At 35.8% G+C, this 22,458-nt stretch overlaps 1 protein-coding gene across 1 annotated transcript in view; it reads right to left on the bottom strand.

Annotated features, from left to right (window-relative positions):
- Positions 1-22,458, bottom strand: part of LOC110303552 (triadin) — a 130,692-nt gene that overhangs the window by 60,196 nt on the left and 48,038 nt on the right. The window contains exon 2 of the mRNA XM_021174666.2: positions 12,061-12,270. Within this exon, the coding sequence (XP_021030325.1) occupies positions 12,061-12,270 (210 nt within the window). The remainder of the gene's footprint in view (positions 1-12,060; positions 12,271-22,458) is intronic.

The raw sequence follows: 22,458 nt of genomic DNA, 5'->3' as shown, positions 1-22,458 counted from the left end.
AGAGGCAGAGGCAGAGGCAGAGGCAGAGGCAGAGGCAGAGACAGAGGCAGGCAGATTTCTGAGTTTGAGGCTAGTCTGGTCTACAGAGTGAATTCCAGGACAGCCAGTCACAAAAACCCTGTCACAAAAAACCAAACCAAAAACCAAAACCAAACCAAAACAACAACAACAACAAAAACAAAAAGAACTACTTCTGTCTAAAGGATCTGCAGGGATAAAAATGGAGAGGAGAGTGAGGGAAAGGCGATCCAGTGACAAACCCAACTTGGGTTCCATCTCAAAGGGAGGCTCCAAGGTCTGACACTATTACTGATGTTATGGTATCTTTACAAAGAGGAGCCTAGTATAGCTGTCCTCTGAGAGGCCCAACAGTCAACTGACTGAGACAGAAGCAGATACTTACACCTATGGACTGAAGTCAGGGACCCCTGTCACTGAGTTAGGGGAAGGCTGGAAGAAGCTAAGGAGGAGTGCAACCCCTTAGGAAGACCAGTAATCTCAAGTAACCTGGATCTCCAATATCTCTTAGACACAGAGTCACCAACCAGGTTGTTCCGAGGCCCCTGAAACCAGAGGACTGGCTGGAATGTCCTCAGTGCATGAAGACAAGTCTAACCATTGAGACGCATGAGGCCCCAGGAAGTGGGGAGGCCTGGCGCTTGCACAGGGGGTTGGGGAGTTGGGAGAGAAGGGGACATCCTCTTGGAGACAGGGGGTTGGAGTCATGGGATGAGAACTGTGGTCTAGCAGACTGGGCATTGGGCATCGACTGAAATATAAAAATATGAAATAATAATAATAATAAGAAGAAGAAGAAGAAGAAGAAGAAAGAGGAAGAGGAGGAGGAAGAGGGGGAGGGGAAGAATGCTAAGAATACCGCCTACATTAATTATTCACTTCACAAATGTTTGCACATTTGCTGAGCACCAGGTTATATGCCAAGTGTAACTGAAGACTTCTAGTTCAGAACAATGTTCTTACTGCTCAGTCATATTTTGGGGGATGATAGTTACCATAAAATTGATTTATTGAGATGGTAAATTATAAATGTTAATAGTTATGACTTAAATCTCTTTCACTCAACATATGTTTTAGTTATGATTTCTATTAATGAGATAAACACCAAGACCAAAGGGGGGAAAAAACCAGCCTCCTAGAGTTAATAAACATCTTCAACATTGTAGTAAGATACAAAGTCAGAAAAAAAAATCAACAACTTCAATATACACCAATAACAAACATGCTAATAAGGACATTAAAATAAAAACCACCCTATTCACAGTTACCTAATGTGTTATCTAAGAATAAATCTAAGACAAAAAGGTAAAAGCTTTACCAAGCAAAATTTAGAAACACTAAAGAAAGAAACAGAAAAAGATACCAGCAGATAAGATGATAGATCTCCCATACTCATGCATTGGCAAAATTATTTTTGTAAAAAAATACACATACACACATACATATATGTGTACAAATACATGTGTTGTATGTATATATTATGTAAGTGTATATATGAATGATGTGTAAATATGTATGTACACATTATGTACATATGTATGAACACATAATGTATATAAATATATATGTAAAGGGAAATATGCAGTAATAAAACCCATTACTTTTCATGCTATATTTCAAAAACAAATATAAAATTTAACAAAAGTAAAACATAAGTCAAAGACACTAACATATAACCTAAAACTTTAAAACCACTAGAAAAAGCATGTTAACATGTAAGGTTAGACATAAAGACATGTAAGAGCTCAAGATAATAACAAGAATTAATAAATGAGATTGGGTGAAATATTAAAAATCTGTACAAAACGAAGGAAACAGTGAAGGAACAGACACCAAATAAAATGGAAGAAAACTTCTCTCAGCTCTACAACTGAAAGGAGAGTAATAGCAGGAATACATAAAGAATTAAAAAAAAATAACCACCAAAACTCCCATCAATGAAGGAGCAGATGAAGTGGATACCAGACTATAATATATAAATGGCCAAAACATATATGAAAATTGTTTCAACATTCTTAGACATCAAAGAAATTCAATTGAATTTAAATCAAAGCTACACTGATATTTTATTGCAATGGATTTGCATAGCTATCTGAGAAATCACAGACAGCAAGAGATGTGAATGGGAAAATGGAAGAATTCCTAACACACTGCTGCTGAGAGTACAGTAGTATATATTACATAATAGTATAGAAGCATAATGTATCCACTATGTTGTTTTGATTTGTTTTGCTTGGGGGGGGGGGGCAGTTTCGAGATAGGGTTTCTCTATGTAACCCTGGCTGTCCTGAAACTCACTTTGTAGACCAGGCTGGCCTTGAACTCAGAAATCTGCCTGCCTCTGCCTCAAGTACTGGGATTAATGGAGTGTGCCACCACAGCCTGGCTGTTTTGATTTGCTTTGTCAGACTGAAAGCTCTTCAAGGATCCTAGCAGATCAATGGTGATGACTGTGATTTCACATCACAAAGAATTGAAACACACAACCTGCATCAACTTACTTCATATTAGTAAATGGTAGGTAATAAAATGACTCAGTAGGTAAGATCACCTTACCTCTAAGACATCTACTAAGCTCCAGTTCTAGAACCTATTTCATAGAGAGACAAAACCTGCCACAGGTTGTCTTTTGACCTCCATATTGCATACTGTGGCTTGTATGTTATCACACACACACACACACACACACACACATATACACATACACATACACAAACAAATTTTAGAAATTATGATGGACACATTTGTTAAAGATATAGAAAGAGTTCACTAAAGACATGAATTTAAACACCAGATGATTTTTGACAGCTAGATTTCAAAAAAAAAGTCTCAGTATATGGTATGGTATGGTATGGTATGGTATGGTATGGTATGGTATGGTATTGTATGGTATGGTGAGGATAATATTTATCCTCAAAAAATCTTAATGTTTGAGGTGGGCATGGTATCACATGCCTTTAATCTCAGAATTGGAAGGCAGAGGATCTCTGTGAGTTTGAGTCCATCCTGGTTTATATGATGAGTTTCAGGACAGACAGTGCTACAAAGTGAGACTCTGTCTCAAAGAAACAAAATACAACAAAACAAAATAAAACAAAAAGAAAACAAAACAAAGCAACAAATGTTTCACACCACTAGATACTTTGACTCTGCAACCAACCACCTAGGAAGCATACAATTTTCAACTTTTCCTTTAAAAAATAATAATGTAGTTTTATCATAAGTCCAATAAAAAACTAAGACCAAAATTAAGAATTTTACAAGCTTATGTTTAAGAGATCACTCCAATTAAAAATGAACACATTTTTCTTTATCTATTTCCTCATTTTATGAAGGATCATTAAATTTTTGTCTAATAATGACTGGACTCCTAGAACCCTCTTCTTCTTAGGTATACTTCTAAGCATAGGGAACTGGGTAAAAACACAAATCCTTTTAGTCCTATTGGCCTAAAGAATCAGATAGCCTGGGACATTTATGAAAAATGTGGACTTTGAGATAAGATTTTAATTACAAAAAGAAGCACATAAAATGTCTGCTTGCTATTCTATAAATCCCAGTTCACATGAGAATTTATAAAGACTAAAATGTTATTATATTCACTGTAATCCCTGAACTTTCCTAAAATATAATGACATAATCACATATATAATGAATATATACATCCATAGACAAATGCTTTCCTATGCACAGCTGCAAATAGGTAGGCAGGTATGTAGAAAATAAATAGATAAGTAAGTAGTAGATAGATGGAGAGAGAGAGAGAGAGAGANAGANAGAGAGAGAGAGAGAGAGAGAGAGAGAGAGAGAGANANAGAGAGAGAGAGAGAGAGAGAGAGAGAGAGAGAGAATAAGTTGGAGATTTTCCCAAAATAATTTCACTCTGTTAAACTCAACATCCCAATCAGCAGTGCACCTGCTTAACTAGGATAAGTGCCAAGAAAAGAAAAAAAAATAGGGAATTAATTTCCAAAGCAATAGATAAATGGCACATCTCATTAGAAACTCTATTTAAAAGAAATATTTGAGGGATGTCTGCAAGAATTTTGTAATAAATTGACGCTTATACCATCACATCATTGTCATCTTTCTTTTCAGATTACTGATCTTATTTCCCCCTAATAGAGTTCAAATTCAATCTACATTTTATGAGTGATTGCCTCCTTATGCCAAATATACATTCTTTTCAGAGATTATTGTGTTCTAATAATCACTAAGCTAGGTTTGATATCAATATATTTTGTGGGACATTTGGGAAATTTTCTAAACGGTAATAGACACCCTGATCCAATGTATGCTAACACATTCCCATTATCAATAAGAATATTAGTAAATTATAACCTTGCTTTTGTGCAAGAAATGCTACAATTATGGCAGTCTTGCATATATGCACCGAGGAAGATGAAAACTATAAGAAATTTCTTAACAAACAGGATTTGTTTACATTTGTTATTGCTAAAGTGAAACCTGTCCCTTTGTTAACTGCCACAGACCCTCTGGGCCCCTTTGTCTGTGTGGAACGGGTCTCTAGTCGCGAGTGGGCAAAGTGTCGGATGAATTGACAGACAGATGCACACAGGAGAGGTTGTGTAGAATCTGAATGTATTTTGTTAAATCGAGCATCAAACTTTTTATACAGAAGACAATAAGGAAGTTGGGTGACATACCCACAAGGTACAAAGAGGTTACTGGAATCTTACATAAAACAGAGGAATGCAAACTCAGAAGGTCTAATGAGAACCACCTGGGATAGAATTTATTGTTAACAACTGGGATCAACAAGGTCTCCACCTAAGATTCACTTAATCTTAGAAGCCAGGGTCAAGGGCTTCATGCCCTTGCCATAGTTCCTATTTTAGTCTATTGTATAGTCCACCTTCCCCTTAGGCCATTGTAAATATGTGTGTATGGGTGTAACTCTGCTATAGTTCTAAGTATCTATTCTGGTTTCTCTTTTGGTCTGAAACTTCCTTCTTCCTTAGCGATGGTAAATTTCTGTGTAAGGGGCTATTCTGAATGTCAGTGAATAGCAACATTCTTACTGAATTTCAAACCCATGGTCTTGCTCAAGGAGGTTCTAGGACTGTTGGAACACTGGCGAAGGCTTTAGCTATGTCAGAATTCAACCTTAAAGGCACTTATATTAAGATAATACTAAAAGAGAGCACATGGGTCCATACACTAGACTAACACAGGAATGGAAAATTAATGTATGGGTTAGAGAGAACGCCAGATTCCAGGAGCAAGTTTCTGTGAAACTCATTTGCCTCGTGAGTAGCTTCCAAGCCTCAGCCTGTCAAGCTGACTCGACCTGAGAGTGTGGCAGTTAACAACTGAAGGTAAGGAATTTCTATCAAGAGGACTAATTTGTGTCCTCAGAAAACAGCACATCAGTCATCTCTCTGTTTTCCCTACGAGCTTCTTTAGAAGCTTGAGTCATAGAGTCAGTTGCTTCCATGAGAACCTAGCCTCTGTTACTAAAAGACTAGTTTGATTTTTCTCCCTAAAAGTTTTCTGTTGGCATTTTCCAGGAGAGATATAAGAGCAATGAGCAGAACAATGGGGTGATGCTTCGTCTTAAATCCTGAGTTTTCTCCTCTTTTAACTTCATTTTTCTCTCAAAAGCATCCTGTTTTGAATGACTAAACTATATAGACATCCCACATGTATATGCTGTATCCCCTATAATATTATCAAAGTAGAATTGAAATTTTCTCAAATGCTCCTAGATAGAAATTCCCAGGTAACTGTTGGGAAAGGGGAAGGCAGACTGTAGGAGCTAATGCAGCAATTGTCTGACCTCTGAAGGTGGGTGCTGGGTGTATCCTTGCATCCTTTCACATTTCCCCCAATATCTTGGCCATGCTTGTGTAGCAACATCCTCCTTGGTCTCTAGTTTCTGCTGGGATTTCTGCTTCATGCATCTCTAAAGCATGGCATAGTCCTTCATGATCAATAACTCACCTAAACACTTAAGGTGTTAAGAAACAAATGAAGGTCACAGTCTGTCCTTACTCTCCTCTATTTTATTTCCATCTCCCCTCTCAATTCTCAGCATGACGTTCCACTCAACAGCAGGTACATACAACATGACTAGTCATCTCCCAGGAATTCATGAGCTATGGGTGTTGTTAATCCTATTCTGTAACAGGCAGAGTGCTTCTGCTATTTTCAACACTGACAGATAGACCCAATATTGTTTGAATATTTTTCAGCTGTTGCACTTGGCAAGGAATCAAGAAAACTGAAATACTTTCCCAATCTATTTATATTTAGTGTCCTAAAATTTGTCTTCATTATTCTGAATAACCCAAATTATAAATTCTATAGAAAAGAAATGGAGATATATCTATCACAGACAAGGAAAAAGAAATCCCTACTCATGTTAGTGTCAGGGTTATTTTTGTGTGTTCCATGAATAGGATACATGGTAAATCATAAAAAATTCTGAGAATGAGAAGTTATGAAAGCTGCTAGCTTAAAATCCTCATCCTAAAGTCAATATAGTATGTATTTAATGGAAATAAAGTTTCTTTTTGAATGAACCTATTCTAAAGGTTTCACAGTATTTATCTAATGTTACAAAGTACCAGATAGTAATTTGATACAGAGCCAACCATGCTGGCCTTCAATATAAGCTTCAACATGATTCCATATGCTGTTAGTCCTGTTTTGAAGATATTAATAATTACATATTCAAAATCTGTTGGGGTGTTATAAAAGACTCATCATGTATGTATTCTAACTTCAAGTAAATGTTTAAATTATATCAATTAAAAACAGTATTCAAAATGCAGTTTTCATTCTCTAAATCTCTTGAAGTAAAATTGTGGTGAATCATTAAAAGGTCTCATTAGTAACTCACTAAAGGAATGAATGAAAATAGAATTTTACATGTAAATGAGTACACCTAATCTATAAGGAGATTGATATGAGGTCCATGAGGTTTTGCTACAATTGTGCCAAGTCTTTGAACATATTCTTCTTTGGACTATAAATGGATCATTTGAACTTTAATAAGCAAAAACCTTTTAGATAGTTTGTAGTTTTTAAATATTTGTTTTCAAATTTTAATTTTGTAATTTTTCATTTCCAATCCACTTATGGAACTCATCTTATTATGACATGTGTTTCTGAGTGCCTGTTTTTGTTGTAATATCCATTTGTCAACTAGAGTAGTGCATGTTCTTACCTTATATATGAATATTTACCAAACATGTACAATTTGGGAATATAGGCTTTATGAGAATGAAATGTGTGACAACCAGACACCAACACCTCATCACGCCTCCCAGTCCAGTAATATTCTCTGTTTTGTACTCTTACTTCGAAAGGCTTTTCAAAACAATAGTGGAGTTATCCTGTAAATCTAAAAGAATTTGCAGAAATGAAATCAGATTTCAAAGACTTGAATATGAGGCCAATGTGGCTTTGGCTCTATTCTTTCCGATCTAGGAGGATCGACGTCCCCCCCCCCCAATGCTGTGGGGACATACAGGTGTTAAGTAGCTGATGAGGAGACACTTTATAAACAGTTTCATTAACCTCAATCTTTTATCAAGTGCTGTCTCTGCCAATCTTTTAAGTGAAATCTCTGGATGAAACTTAAGAGTCACATATATAAACCATTTCCAAATTTCTGACCTACAGATACTATGGAATTACAAATATTGCTATAGTAAGCCTCTTACTTTTGAAGTAATTTCTTAGTCATGGATAACTGTTTAGAACAGGTAATATTTCATTGTATAATCACTTTCATTCTCTTCTTTCACTGTTTTCTTTATTCCTAGGACAAAGCTTAATAAAGTTTCAATTAAATGAAATAAAATTATATATGTACATTTCTTCATAAATTAAGATGTAGTTTAAATCTCAAAATGTCAAAGTTATGCATTTTTTTAAAATAATATACCACGAAAGACTTTATATGTGTCTGATATTCATAGATAGAGATGAATAAAACAATTTTTCCTTGAAATAGTTTGTTTCTGCATGATACAGTCAGGTCAACCGATAGCTCTAATACATTCCACTAATGCTTTTTAATAGATGTGCAATAAGTGCTATAACTAAGAGAATATATTATACCATAGCATGTTATTTTATGTATTACCAAAGGCATCATAGATGAAGGATTATGTCAGGAAACATGAATAATTCTTACTATTAACTTGTTACTCTACCTCTACCAGATTCTAGAGCTGGGGAAATACTGTTGTATATGGACAGCAAGAAAGAAAATTTTACATTTGCCTAGGATGAGCAGGTAATAACTGAAATAAATATGGTTGAGAAATTGGATATATTCGCTAAATTATAAGATTAAAAACAAAGAGCTAAGCAAGTTCCATGAATTTCAATGTAATTTTTATACTTAAGCAATAGTAAAAGCATTACTTTTTTCAGATGTTTTATGAATATACCTTTAGATCTATATTAATAGGTAGGAATTGATGCAGATAGTACAAAATGTCATAAATTCCCTGAAAAGAGAATGAAATGGTGAAGTATCATAACATATATGGTGTCACTAATAAAACAGCTCAGATTTTTAAGTCATTTTTGTTTACAAAGCTTAGGCTATGATGAATTCTCCAGCTCCAAATAGACTTTAAAACTGTAGGATCATTTTGAGGGGGTACAGTGATTTTATCATTAATAAATGTGGGTATCATAGGAAGGAAATTCACAGAGGATCTGTGCTTTGTATGGAAGACTAACTGAAATACTTACCATCAGATAATGTGACTGTAAATCATAACAATCCATAGCACTTGATGACAGTAGCTCCATGGGAAAGTTTATCTAATCTTTATGTAATCTAGGCAAAGGACATTGTCAATAGGACAAATGACAACCAACAGATTTGGAGAAGATCTTTACCAATCCTACATCCAATAGGGGGCTATTGTATATCCAATATATACAAAGAATTCAAGAAGTTAGATTCCAGAGAATCAAATAACCCTATTAAAAATGGGGTGCAAAACTAAACAAAGAATTTTCAACTGAGGAAAATAGAATGGCCCAGAAGCAGCTAAAGAAATGTTCAACATCCCTAGTCATCAGGGAAATGCAAATCAACACAACCCTGAGATTCCATCTCACCCCAGTCAGGATGGCTAGGATCAAAAACTCAGGTGACAGCAGATGCTGGAAAGCATGTTGAGGAAGGAATACTCCTCCATTGTTGGTGGGGTTGCACTGATACAACCACTTTGGAAATCAGTCTTGTAGTTCCTCAGAAAATTGGACATAGTGTTTATTACCAGAGTACTCAGCTATATCACTCCTGAGCATATACCCAAAAGATGTTTAACATATAACAAGGGCACATGCTCCACTATGTTCATAGCAGCTTTATTTGTAATTGGCTGAAGCTGCAAAGAACCCAGCTGTCCTTCAAGAGAGGAATGGATACAGAGAATGTGATACATTTACACAATGGAGTACTACTCAGCTATTAAAAAACAAAGAATTCATGAAATTCTTCGGCAAATGATGGAACTAGAAAATATCCTGACTGAGGTAGCCCAATCACAAAAGAACACACATTGTATGTACTCACTGATAAGTGGAAATTATCCCAAAATCTCAGAATAGCCAAGATACAATTCATAGATCATATAAAGCTCAAGAAGAAAGAAGACCAAAGTGTGGGTGCTTCAGTCCTTCTTAAAAGGGGGAACAAAATACTCACTGGAGGAAATACAGAGACAAAGTGTGGAGCAGAGACTGAAGGAAATGCCATCCAGAAACTTGCCTTCCTGGGGATCTATCCCATATACAGTCACTGTCTTAGTCAGGGTTTCTATTCCTGCACAAAAGTCATGACCAAGAAGCAAGCTGGGGAGTAAAGGGTTTATTCAGCTTGCACTTCCATGTTGCTGTTCATCACCAAAGGAAGTCAGAACTGGAACGCAAGCATGTCAGGAAGCAGGAACTGATGCTAAGATAGTCACCAAATACATACACTATTTTGGATGCCAAGAAATGCATGCTGATAGGAGTCTGATATAGTTGTCTCCTGAGAAGCTCTTCCAGAGCCTGACAAATACTGAGGCAGATGCTAACAGCCAAATGTCTGACTGAGCATTGGGACCCCAATGCAGAAGTTAGAGGAAGGACTGAAAGAGCCAAAGGAGCTTGCAACTCCTTGAAAGAACAACCAATATCAATCAACCAGAGACCCCAGAGCTCCCAGGAATTAAACCACCAACCAAGCCAACCAAGGGGTACACATGGAGAGACCCATGGCTCCAGCTGCATATGTAGCAGAGCCTTATTGGTCATCAATGGGAGGGGAGGCCCTTGGTCCAGTGAAGGCTGGAGACTCCAGTATAGCAGAATGCGATGACAGGGAGGCAGGAGTGGGTGGGTGTGTGGAGGAACACTCTCATAGAAGCATAGCAATGGGGATGGGATAGGGGGCTTCCAAGGGTGAAACCTGGAAAGGGGATAACATTTGAAATGTAAATAAATATCCAAAAAGAAAAAAGAAAGAAGCAAAAATTAAATAAAAATAAAAATTAACTGAAGGTAGTTTTGCAGTTTATAGAATAAATTTCTATGTCTACTTACAAAATTAACTTAGAGATAGTAGATTGACATATAGCTCTCTAGAATATGTATTACAAAATAAGTTAAGAATATTTCATGGCCATTTTTATTTTTGAGGTTACAGTAAATGAAATAATATTTTAATGGAAAGGAAATACAAAATTCTGCAATCCATTATACTTAGTAAACATGTGGTTTTCTAGAGTAACATAACCAAACTTTTTTCAGCTAAAATTCTGTCATTTTATATTATAGAAAATGCAACTACATTTTCTTTCAAGAGTCCACCTAAGAATACAGTAAAATGCATTACCTATTAGAGCAGAAGCTTACAACTATTTAGTTGACATTTTGCTCTTGTCTCTGTCTAGTAAATGATGCTAAATATAGTTCAACTAGCAAAGATAATAGCTAGCAGAAGTCATGTCAATAATGCCTCTGCATCCACAAACTGAAATAATCGACATCTATTCCTTTATGGTATTTGCATTACAGTTTTGGCTCCTGGAAAATATCAACTGTCTGGTACATACAATAGGTTCTTGATCAGTAGTTGGTAAATGACTAAAGTTCTATGAGAAGAGAGAATTCCTGAATAGGTAGACTCTAATACTTTATGTCTAGATGCTAAAGATCCTATTGCCACTGGAGATAAGAAGAAATTGAGGGAGAAAATAATGTGGATGAAGAGTACATAAAGGTGATAATGAAATATTTTTGCTAGTTGTAAACAATGATGGGCATAGATTTACTTACTCATCTATGCATTGAATGTGCACTGATTACTCAAGTAATTAATTTCCTCCAAAAACTCAGTAGATAAATTATGATAGGTGTCATATATATATTTGAACAAAGATACAATGATCCTTGAGATTGAATTACCCTTAATAAAAATTTTATCCTTTCTCACTTGCATTATTCCTGTGATGTGCCAAACCCATATAGACACTCAATACGTAGTAACTCATTATGAATAAATCTGAGGAAATCCTCTTTATACCTTCTATTTTCTAAAATGAAAAATAGGCAGGGTTCATAGAAGGAACAGAGTATGTGTGGAAAAGAAACTTGAGACCACATGTCAGTGAACCTTAGAAATAATTCAAATATCTTTTGTTTGTCTAAAATTGTTTAATCTAGTTTGTGTGTTATTTTGTCAAATATAAAGCCCATAAGTTATTCTTCCTTCATATCTGAATAATTCAGATCCAAAGATAAATTTCTATCAGGCTTTTTAATCATTGTTTTTTATAAGGCTTCATGAAGTTTTTAAGATGACATTAATTGCATTTTCAGGGAACATAAAACAGGGAACACAATAGACCAAGAAAGTGAATAGAAACAACCAACTCCAGAGCTGCCCAGCACCTCTTTCTGTTTTTTATTCTTACACTAAGCTGTGGTGGAGAGAAACAATGCTGCACCTTGGGAGAATATTTTCCCATTGACTTTAAATCCAAATATAATTCTTCTTACCTGAAAAGTTTTTATAATCCACTAAATCAAACATCACGATAGCAACAGCTGACCATGTGATAATCAGAGCGATGACAAGAAGCCAGGCTGCAGGGGAGCTGAATGTTGTCACAATGTCTTCGGTGACAGACCTCTTCAGCACCTTTCCAGGGGATTTAGGAATAGATCCATTTTTGTTGTCTATCACAGTTGTGGTTGTCGATGCATTTCCTAGGTGAGCACCCAGAAAATAAAATACAATTCATAAATTAACTTCAAATATAAGAAACCAAATAACACAGACTCTATGAGTCTAGCAGACTGTTGATGCTAGTTTCTATAGTAGAATACACCTATGCAATGCAGGACAATAGGCCATAGCCCATGACCACATTAGCTGAATTTTACTGATTTACCCTGACCCCAGAATCCAGGACCTTAAATGAAAAGTGATCTTCATCTCCTGTAAGATTTCCCATTCTTACTATTTGAAGCAGTAGTGAGTTTCTTTTGGCCCTAGGTGTATTTTATTAGATTGACCTCTATTTAGACTCTCCTGCAGCTCAGAAAGCAAGCAAAAGAAGCATCAATTATGGAGAGAATAAAAAGTTGTAATGAAGTAGTTCAAATGAATGAAATATTTCTTGATATCCTGAACATATTCTGTAATGTGTCCTCATGGAGATCATTACATTTCAGTAGGTATAGACAACTAAGACTATCTTATATTATCAGATACATATTATCAGAACTAGGAGATTTTTTACTATCAGTTAAATTACTTATCCTTGATTGTAAGAATTTATAGCTCATGCACAGTGCACAAAATATATAAAATAAGCAGATAAGTCACATGTATCATTTTAAATCTCACCATTCCAAAAAAAAAACTCGTGTTAAAACCTTATTTTTTCTAATTTTCTCCATATGTAAATATGTTTAATTTGCATGTAGCTAAGAAATATATAAGTGGTACATGTATTTCAGTGTAAGAAATTCTTTAAATCAAGAACTAAAATTTGGGCTCTTGAAAGAGATGTGTACAAAGTGATGCTTCTGGTATAATTTTAGTTTATAAGGTATTTTTTTAAGTACTGGGTGAATATTTGCATGCAAAGTAAATTTCTGGTTATTGAAGTCTGAATATGTTTTTCTTCCATAAAGTGATAGTTTATCTTCACAGAAATAAGATAAAAGGCATACATTTCTTTGACCACCCAGAGATAAGAAAAGCCAGCATATATCAATAGGTAGTAGTTCAAATAGAACACAGCTACACAAGTAATTTTTAAGATAAAATGGCAAATATGGTCTTAGACTTTCAAAAGACAAAAATGTTAACCAGGGCACCATTGGCAAGATGTTTTAAATAAGACTTCTAAGTAGCTTTTGATAGGTATTAGCAATAATAATGCCAGACTTTCTTTTTCAAAAAATGAAAAGGACACTATGGAGATGCATGCTTCAAGTTCATGAACTCAATTTAGTGGAAATGATAGCAAGATGGAATACTACCTTTAAAAATGGATTTCCTGAACTGTATTTGAAGTGGTACTCAAAGAAGAAAAAATTAGAAAGAATTCACATCATATCCTCTCATTGATTTTCGTGCCAAATTCCCATCACTCCTAATGGTAGTTCTGAAATGGATGATTGACTGCAGTGCTTTGAAATGAGATTTAAGACCCAAGTGAGGCCACAAGTGGACCACATCTATCGAATAATGATTTTCAGGAGAGTAAATGAATTATGAGTGTTTAGGAGTAGCCTACCTGAAAGTTGATATGTTGCTGATCTCCAGTATTTTGACATCTAGAAAGTTTTCTACTAATCACAAAGAATTGCCTCTATACTCCAGAGGCACTTGAGTGTGTCAAGTAGTTGAGCTGCAGACAACGCTGCATCACCTGCGATGTCTTCCAATTGTACATGAAATTTTAACAAGATTTGACTCAAATTTCTAGAGTCTTGACCTCATGTTTAGAAAGTAGAAAACTTTAAATGCAACATTTTAAAAATCATTTTAATCAGGGAAGAAAATAGAAAATGCAAAGTCAAGAAGTATGCAAGTTCACAGTTTAAATAGTAATATCATGTTTTTTAATACCTTTTTTTTTAGAGACTTGATGGAAGTTCTGAATCTTAATGTACTTTTTGTGCTTAATGACAAGAAAACTATGGCAGAATTTTCAAACCGGTGAAAATGGTAAAATGAACACTAATTTATGAATTTCATTGCCCTCTTTAATTTATTTTTACCTTCACACTGCCAAATTTTGCACATATAAATTAATCAAGGCTCAAGTGATATAGAAATGCACACTGAGAATTCAACTAGAAAACAACAAATAAATGGAAAGTACTCAGAAGGTGATCTTCCCTTTACCACAAAGCACACAAAATTGTACCTTTCATTTTCCATTCAAATTTGCTACTGAAGTTGCCCAAAGCCAAGAGACAGAAAATTGAGAGGGCATAAAATTGCCTTCCTTGACAAGATAAATGCAAGGAAAAGAGTGTGTAATCTGAGACTACATTATGTTTTAGAAGCACTTTAAACATGACAAGATCAGGTTATTGATATTCTGGAAAGAATGAGGGGTAAATGTTAATGGACAGTTTGACATAGGCTTTGCTTCTTGAAACGTTGCTCTTCAGAACTGGACCAGAGACATCAGGCGTACTTTTAAATTCTATTCCTTTTGATTATGTTGATTGCTATATAGAATCATGTACCAAAGATGTGGGGATCTGACTGCACAGCCATGCAGCTCTGCATTGTTAAAGTAGAAAAAGGAGCAGCTGTACAATGCTTCCAAAGATGGCTTCACAATCAAACCATGCAGGGAAGTATAAATCAGAAGCCTCGGGCAGAAATTACTTAACCTCACTATCCCTTATTGATCACTCAAAAACACTGCCAACTATACTAGCCCACTTTTATCCCAGTGAAGAACCAATATGAGGCTAGACAAGAATCTCCAGGGAGACAAGCCTAGATTACAGATTGATATCAGTAAAACAACGCATTTTACCTAATAAGTATTATGAGTTTTGCATTTCAGCATGGGATGTAGTTTGTATATACACACACACATATATACACATATATACATATATACATATGAATTTTCTAGGAGGTCTCTTGAAAAGATGTTTGTGCAAGTACAAAGTTGAAAAGGTTATAAAATCTGTCTTTTAACAATGTAATTAGTATTTGTAGAATGTATATGCATTATATAGAGAGTCAGGATGAATTAATTTTGCTTTTCTGTAAGTATATAAAAGCTAAAAGATATTAACAGAAAATATATAAAAGCAACCAATAGTGACCTTTGTTAAAATAGTTATATATTTTTATCAATATATGAGATAATTCTGACCCATCAGAAATCATGTAATTTTTTTAAAGAATGCAAATTCTAGATATTTGAAATATACACAAAATCACTATCCCTTTTCTAAGGATTAAAATTACTTTTGTTAACAATCTGGAACCTGATTCTCTGCCAAATTCAATTAAAGTCTCACATTTACATTAATATCATATTTCCAAAATTTTGGGTGGGTATGATAATTATAATGAAGTTATAGAGGACATTTTGGTTACTTGTCTAGTGAGGATGCAATATGTACTTATGCTTAAAATTTTTGATACAATATATTTTATCATAGTCTTTGGCTTCCTCCAATTCCTCTAAGATCCTCCAATAACTTTCCCCCTACCCACGGGTTTTTTTTTTTTTCACCATCTCTCTCTCTCTCTCTCTCTCTCTCTCTCTCTTTCTCTTTCAAAAACAAAAAATAAAATAAAATAAAAACAATATAACCCTAATCACCTTACTAAACATCTAATTCTTCTACTCTTCCAGTGAGTGATTTTTTTCTCTTTAATGTTGAGTCTAGAATGAAGGCCAATTCTTCATCATCTACCATAAGAACAAACTTCTAAAACAGCTTTGGTCATTCAGATCACCATATTATTCATACCAGTGAGGGGTGTTATAACTTCAATAACTCATTTTTCTGTGAAACAATTGAAAGGAATTATTTTTCTGTTAGCAGATAGTGAGTACAGGCTGTTAGTGGCTGTCAGGTCCACCACAAAGAATCAGCTACAAGTTGGAAAGAGATTCAAGATTCTGTGCCTGAGACGAAAGGGTGGACCATCTAGAGACTGCCACACCTGGGAATCCCTCTCATAATCACCCTCCAAACGCGGACACCATTGCATAAGCCAGCAAGATTTTGCTGAAAGGACCCTGATATAGCTGTCTCTTGTGAGGCTATGCTGGTTGGTGCCTGGCAAACACAGAAGTGGATGCTCACAGTAGGCTATTGGATGGAACACAGGGTCCCCAATGGAGGAGCTAGAGAAAGTACCCAAGGAGCTAAAGAGGTCTGCAACCCTATAGGTGGAACAACAATATGAACTAACCAGTACCCCTCGAGCTTGTGCCTGTAGCTGCATATGTAGCAGAAGATGGCCTAGTTGGCCATCATTGGGAAGAGAGACCCCTTGGTCTTGCAAACTTTATATGCCTCAGTACAGGGGAACGCCAGGGCCAAGAAGTGGGAGTGGGTGGGTAGGAGAGTGGGGGGGGGGTATGGGGGACTTTTGGGATAGCATTTGAAATGTAAATGAAGAAAATACCTAATTAAAAAAAAGACAAAAAAAAAAAAGATTCTGTGCTTGTTATTTCTTCATCTGGTTGCACCATAATAATGGATCACTTGGGGCTGGTGAGATGGCTCAGTGGGTAAGAGCACCCGACTGCTCTTCCAAAGGTCCAGAGTTCAAATCCCAGCAACCACATGGTGGCTCACAACCATCCGTAACGAGATCTGGCGCCCTCTTCTGGAGTGTCTGAAGACAGCTACAGTGTACTTACATATAATAAATAAATAAATCTTTAAAAAAAAATAATAATGGATCACTCAGAACATTCTGAAACCCAGAACTTTTATAAAAATAACTCATGGGTTTAAAAGGAATTAGATTTAGTCAACTCTGGATGACATAATAAGATCCATAGATTTACACATGCACTACATGTGATTGTTCTGGGGTTAGTGCTCTGATGACATGGTAGGATCACTATAAAGGCTCCATTTCTCACTGACAGCTGGCTGACTTCTTAAGATGTTTCCAAACAGTAGACAAGAAACAATACCTCTGAGTGTCTGCTGCTATAAAAACATTAATTGTACTCCAAATTTCTCAGACTAATTACTTTTCCTAAACCTAATTTCCTCACAACCATCTAATTCCCTAGACCTAAAAACATCAGTTGAAGATTAATACTGGAGCCAGTGATTAAATGGGGGAAGAGATAGAGTTCCACCTTTGTTTTTCTTTTTAATATTAAAAATACTAAAATATCTTAAGCCTAATAAGCATAGCTATTTGATAGAACTGTATCTTTCATTTTAAAATAATAGAAATCATAGTTGGTTCCCTTAACTATATGCCCTGAAGTAGTAACTGACAGTAGTCACTATATATAATGACACACTACAGAATTGGAACTTAATAGGTTGTAGTAGTTATGTGGCTGGATTCATGTCAAGATGTGCTGAGATAATGGCACAAAACTTGTGGAACTGACCAACCAATGACTGGTCCAACTTGAGGTCCACTCCAATCTTTGATACTGCCGGCTTGGTCAGGAACCAGAGATAGGAGAGCCTACAGATCCAAGCTAGAACCAAACATGACTGTTTAAAAAAGGTCAATGAAATGATTCCTAGTGATATTCTGTGATACTCATAAATTGGTGCCTCCTCCAGTTGTCATGAGAAAAACATCATCCAACAACTGATGGATTCAAATGAACAACCAAAGACTAGCCATACACTTGTTGGAGTGTTTGAAAGAAGAGGGAGATAAAGGATTGTAGGAGCCAGAAGGGTTAAGAACACTCCAACAGTCTCAACTAAGCAGGGTTCTAAAGACAGAAGTGACAAACACAGACTCTGTAGGCTCTCAGTTAGGTCCTCTGCATGTACATTATGATTGTGTAACTTGATATTCTTGTAACACTTCCAAAAGTAAAAGCAGAAAGTGTCACTGACTCTTCTGCTTGCACTTGGGAGGGATCCTTTTTCTCCTGCTGGTTTGACTCTTGAAGCCTTAATATGAGTGTTTGTAACTTGTTAATACATATTCTCTATGTATCCCTGGGAGGCCTGTTTTATTTTGGGGGGGTGGTGGTCATGGAGGAGTTCTGGAGGAAACATGTAAGGGGTGGGAGGTGGCTGGAAGGAATGAAGGGAGAAGAAATTGCTGTAGGGATACAATATATGAGGCAAGAAAAAAAGGAGAGGAGGAAGAAGAAAAACTAGAAATTAACCAATGTGACCCATGTCAATCAGAGTCATTTTAGGCAGTTCTATGCTCAGTTCTTGAATCTAGAAGTCTCAGAAAAGAAGATCAATTTTTCTATATATGTCAAATGTTTGGGGGTTGAATCTATAGAAAATCTTCCAAATTCCCTGAAATTCCATTTCAGAGAAACAGTAGCAGATTTTTTTCTTCTTAGCAACCTCATTTGAATAATATAAATGTATAATCATTTTTGTTGATGAATTAATTTTCTAGTACTTTCTTTTGACACTTTTTCTTCCCCAGTTGAATTTGCATAAATGACTTGATTCACAGAGCCCTGACAGTCTACTTACAAGATTATTCATTGTGGTTTAAATCCATAGAAACAAACAAACAAACAAACAAAAAAAGCCTCAAGTGATGACATTTTATTTCATTTCCAAAGAATACCAAGCTGAAAATTGCAAAGTCATTAGCTCTTTGTATGAGTTTTTTATTCTCATGGTTTTTTTGTTTGTTTGTTTGTTTGTTTTTTCTTTTCTTTTTTTTCTGAAAGACATTTTTATGGAAACACAGTCTTCCTTAAGAATTAAGCATCCCCTACTGTGTTAGCCCAGTAAATTCATGTGACAAAATTTAACAACATGTGTTGTTTAGATCCAGTGTTAGGATGTTACCTCCTATCAAAGCTTGTAAAAACATTCACATTCTTTTTATTAATGAAAATGAGGCTTTCTTAAAAGTCTGTTTCAAACTATGGTTGCAGGAAAATGGTTAGTGAGGTCTATGCATTGCCATGATTAACTTTTAGAAACACAAGGAAATGTACAAAGTATATTAGCCTACTCTTTTTGTAGATGACAACATAACACCAAGCCTTCTTTATCTAATGTAGTCAAAACAAATGCATAGCCATTTACTTATTTACTTTTTATTATCTACTTATTTTTATTACATATTTTCTTCATTTACATTTCAACTGTCATCCCTTTTCCTCCTTTCCCCTCTGAAAGCCCCCTATCCCATTCCCCCCCCCCCGCCCCTGCCCACTAACTCACCCACTCCCACTTCCCTGTCCTGGCATTCCCCTACACTGAAACGTAGAGCCTTCACAGGATCAAGTGCCTCTTCTCACATTGAAGTCCAACAAGGCCACCCTCTGTTTCATATGACACTGGAGCCATGGGTCCCTCCATGTGTACTCTTTGGTTGGCGGTTTAGTCCCTGGGAGCACTGGGGGTATTGGTTGTTTCATAGTGTTCCTACTTAGGGGCTGAAAACCCCGTCAGGTCTATGGGGTTCTTTCTCTAGATTCTCCACTGAAGACCCTGTGCTCAGTCCAGTGGTTGGCTGAGAGCATCCATGTCTGTATTTGCTGGAAACTGGTAGAGCCTCTGAGGACACAGATATATCAGCCTCTTTTCAGGAAGTATTGTTGGCATCCACGATAAAGTCTGGGTTTGGTAACTGTAGATGGGATGGATCCAAATGTAGAGCACTCTCTGGATGCCCTCTCCTTCAGTCTTTGGTCCACACTTTGTCTCTGTAATTCCGTCCTTGGGTATTTTGTTCCCCCTTCTAAAAAGGACCAAAGTATTCATACTTTGGTGTTCCCTCTTCTTGAACTTCATTTGGTCTGTGATTTGTTTCCTGGGTATTCTGAGATTCTGGACTAATATCCACTTATCAGTGAGTGCATACCATGTGTGTTCTTTTGTGATTGGGTTACCTTACTCAGGATGATATTTTCTACTTCCATCTATTTGCCTAATAATTTCATGAATTCTTTGTTTCTAATAGCTGAGTATTATTCCACATTGTCTGTATCCATTCCTCTGTTGAGGGACATCTGGGTTCTTTGCTGCTTCAGGCTATTATAAATAAGGCTGCTATGAAAATAGTGGAATATGTGTCCTTATTACATGTTGGAGCATTTTCTAGATATATGCCCAGGAGTGGTACAGCTGAGTCCTCAGGTAGTATTATGTACAATTTTCTGAGGAACCACCAAACTGATTTCCAAAGTGGTTGCAATCCCACCAGCAATGGAGGAGTGTTCCTTTTTTTCCACATCCTCACCAGCATCTGCTTTTACCTGAGTTTTTGATCTTAGCTATTCTGACTTGTGTGAGGTAGAATCTCAGAGTTGTTTTGATTTGCATTTCCCTGAAAACCAAGGATGTTGAACATTTCTTTAAGTGCTTCTCAGCCATTGGGTATTACACAGTTGAGAATTCATTGTTTAGCTTTGTATATAGAGTTATTTTTATATAGAGTTATTTATATAGACTTATTTGGTTCTTTAGAGTCTAACTTCTTGAATTCTTTGTTTATATATTGGATATTAGCCCTCTATCAGATGTAGGATTGGTAAAGATCTTTTCTTTATCTGTTGGTGGCCATTTTGTCCTATGGACAGTGTCATTTGCCTTACAGAATCATTGCAACTTTCTGAGGTTCTATTTGTCAATTCTTGATATTAGAGCATAAGGTATTGGTGTTATGTTCAAGAAATTTTCCCCTGTGATGATGAGTTTGAGGCTCTTCGCTACTTTATCTTCTATTAACTTCAGTACATATGGTTTTATGTGGAGGTCCTTGATCCACTTGGACCTGAACTTTGTAGAAGGAGATAATAATGGATTCTTCTACATGCTGACTGCCAGTTGAACCAGCACCATTTGTTGAAAATGCTATCTTCTTCCACTGGATGGCTTTATCTACCTTTTAAAAGATCAAGAGACCATAGGTGTGTTGGTTCATTTCTGGGTCTTCAATTTTATTTCACTGATACACCTGCCTGTCACTGTACAAATACAGTGCAGTTTTTATCACTATTCCTCTGTAGTACAGCATGAGGTCAAGCATGGTGATTTTATCAAATGTTCTTTTATTTTTGAGAAGAGTTTTCACTATCCTGGATTTTTTTGTTATTCCAGATGATTTTGAAAATTGCACTTTCTAACTCTATGAAGAATTGAGTTGGAATTTTGATGGTGATTGCCTTGAATCTGTACATTGTTTTTAGCCAGATGACCATTTTTTGCTATATTAATCCTGCCAATCCATGAGTATGGGAGATCTTTCCATTTTCTGAGATCTTTGATTTCTTTCTTAAGAGACTTGAAGTTCTTGCCATACATATCTTTCACTTGCTTAGTTAGAGCCACACCAAGGTATTTTACATTATTTGTGACTATTGTGAAGGGTGTTGTTTCCCTAATTTCTTCTTCGGCCTGTTTATTCTTTGTGTAGAGAAAGGCCATTGATTTGTTTGAGTTAATTTTATATTCAGCTATGTTGCTGAAGTTGTTTATCAGGTTTAGGAGTTCTCTGGTGGTAATTTTGGGTTTACATAAATATAATATCAAATCATCTGCCAATAGTGATATTTTGACTTCTTTGTTTCCAATTTGTATCCCTTTGATGGCCTTTTGTTGTCTAATTGCTCTGGCAAGGACTTCAAGTACAATATTGAATAGGTAGGTAGAGAGTAGGCAGCCTTGTCTAGTTCCTGATTTTAATGGGATTGCTTTAAGTTTCCCTCAATTTAATTTTATGTTGGATACTGGTTTGCTGTATATTGCTTTTACTATATTTAGGTGTGATTCTTGAAATCTTGATATTTCCAAGAGTTTTATCATGAAGGGGTGTTGGATTTTGTCAAATACTTTCTTAGCAGCTAATGAAATGATCATGTGTTTTTCTTTCTTTGAGTTTGTTTATATAATGGATTATATTGATGGGTTTCTATATATTGAATCATCCCTGCATCCCTGGCTTGAAGCCTTCTTGATCATAATGGATGATCATTTTGATGTGTTCTAGGATTCAGTTTGTGAGAATTTTACTGAGTATATTTGCATCAATATTCATAAGGGAAATTAGTGTTAAGTTCTCTTTCTTTGTTGGGTCTTTCTGTGGTTTAGGTATCAGAGTAACTGTGGCTTCATAAAATGAATAGAGTAGTGTTTCTTCTGTTTCTATTTTGTGGAGGATTTTGAAGAATATTGGTATAAGGTCTTCTTTTAAGGTGTGATAGAACTCTGCACTAAATGCATTTGGTCTTGGACTTTTTCTTTGAATGGGAA

This window comes from Mus caroli, chromosome 10 (genome assembly GCF_900094665.2).
Source record: "Mus caroli chromosome 10, CAROLI_EIJ_v1.1, whole genome shotgun sequence".
NCBI classification, from domain to species: Eukaryota; Metazoa; Chordata; class Mammalia; order Rodentia; family Muridae; genus Mus; species Mus caroli.
The sequence above is the reverse complement of the archived record's forward strand: the minus strand, read 5'-3'. Positions and strand labels throughout refer to the sequence as shown.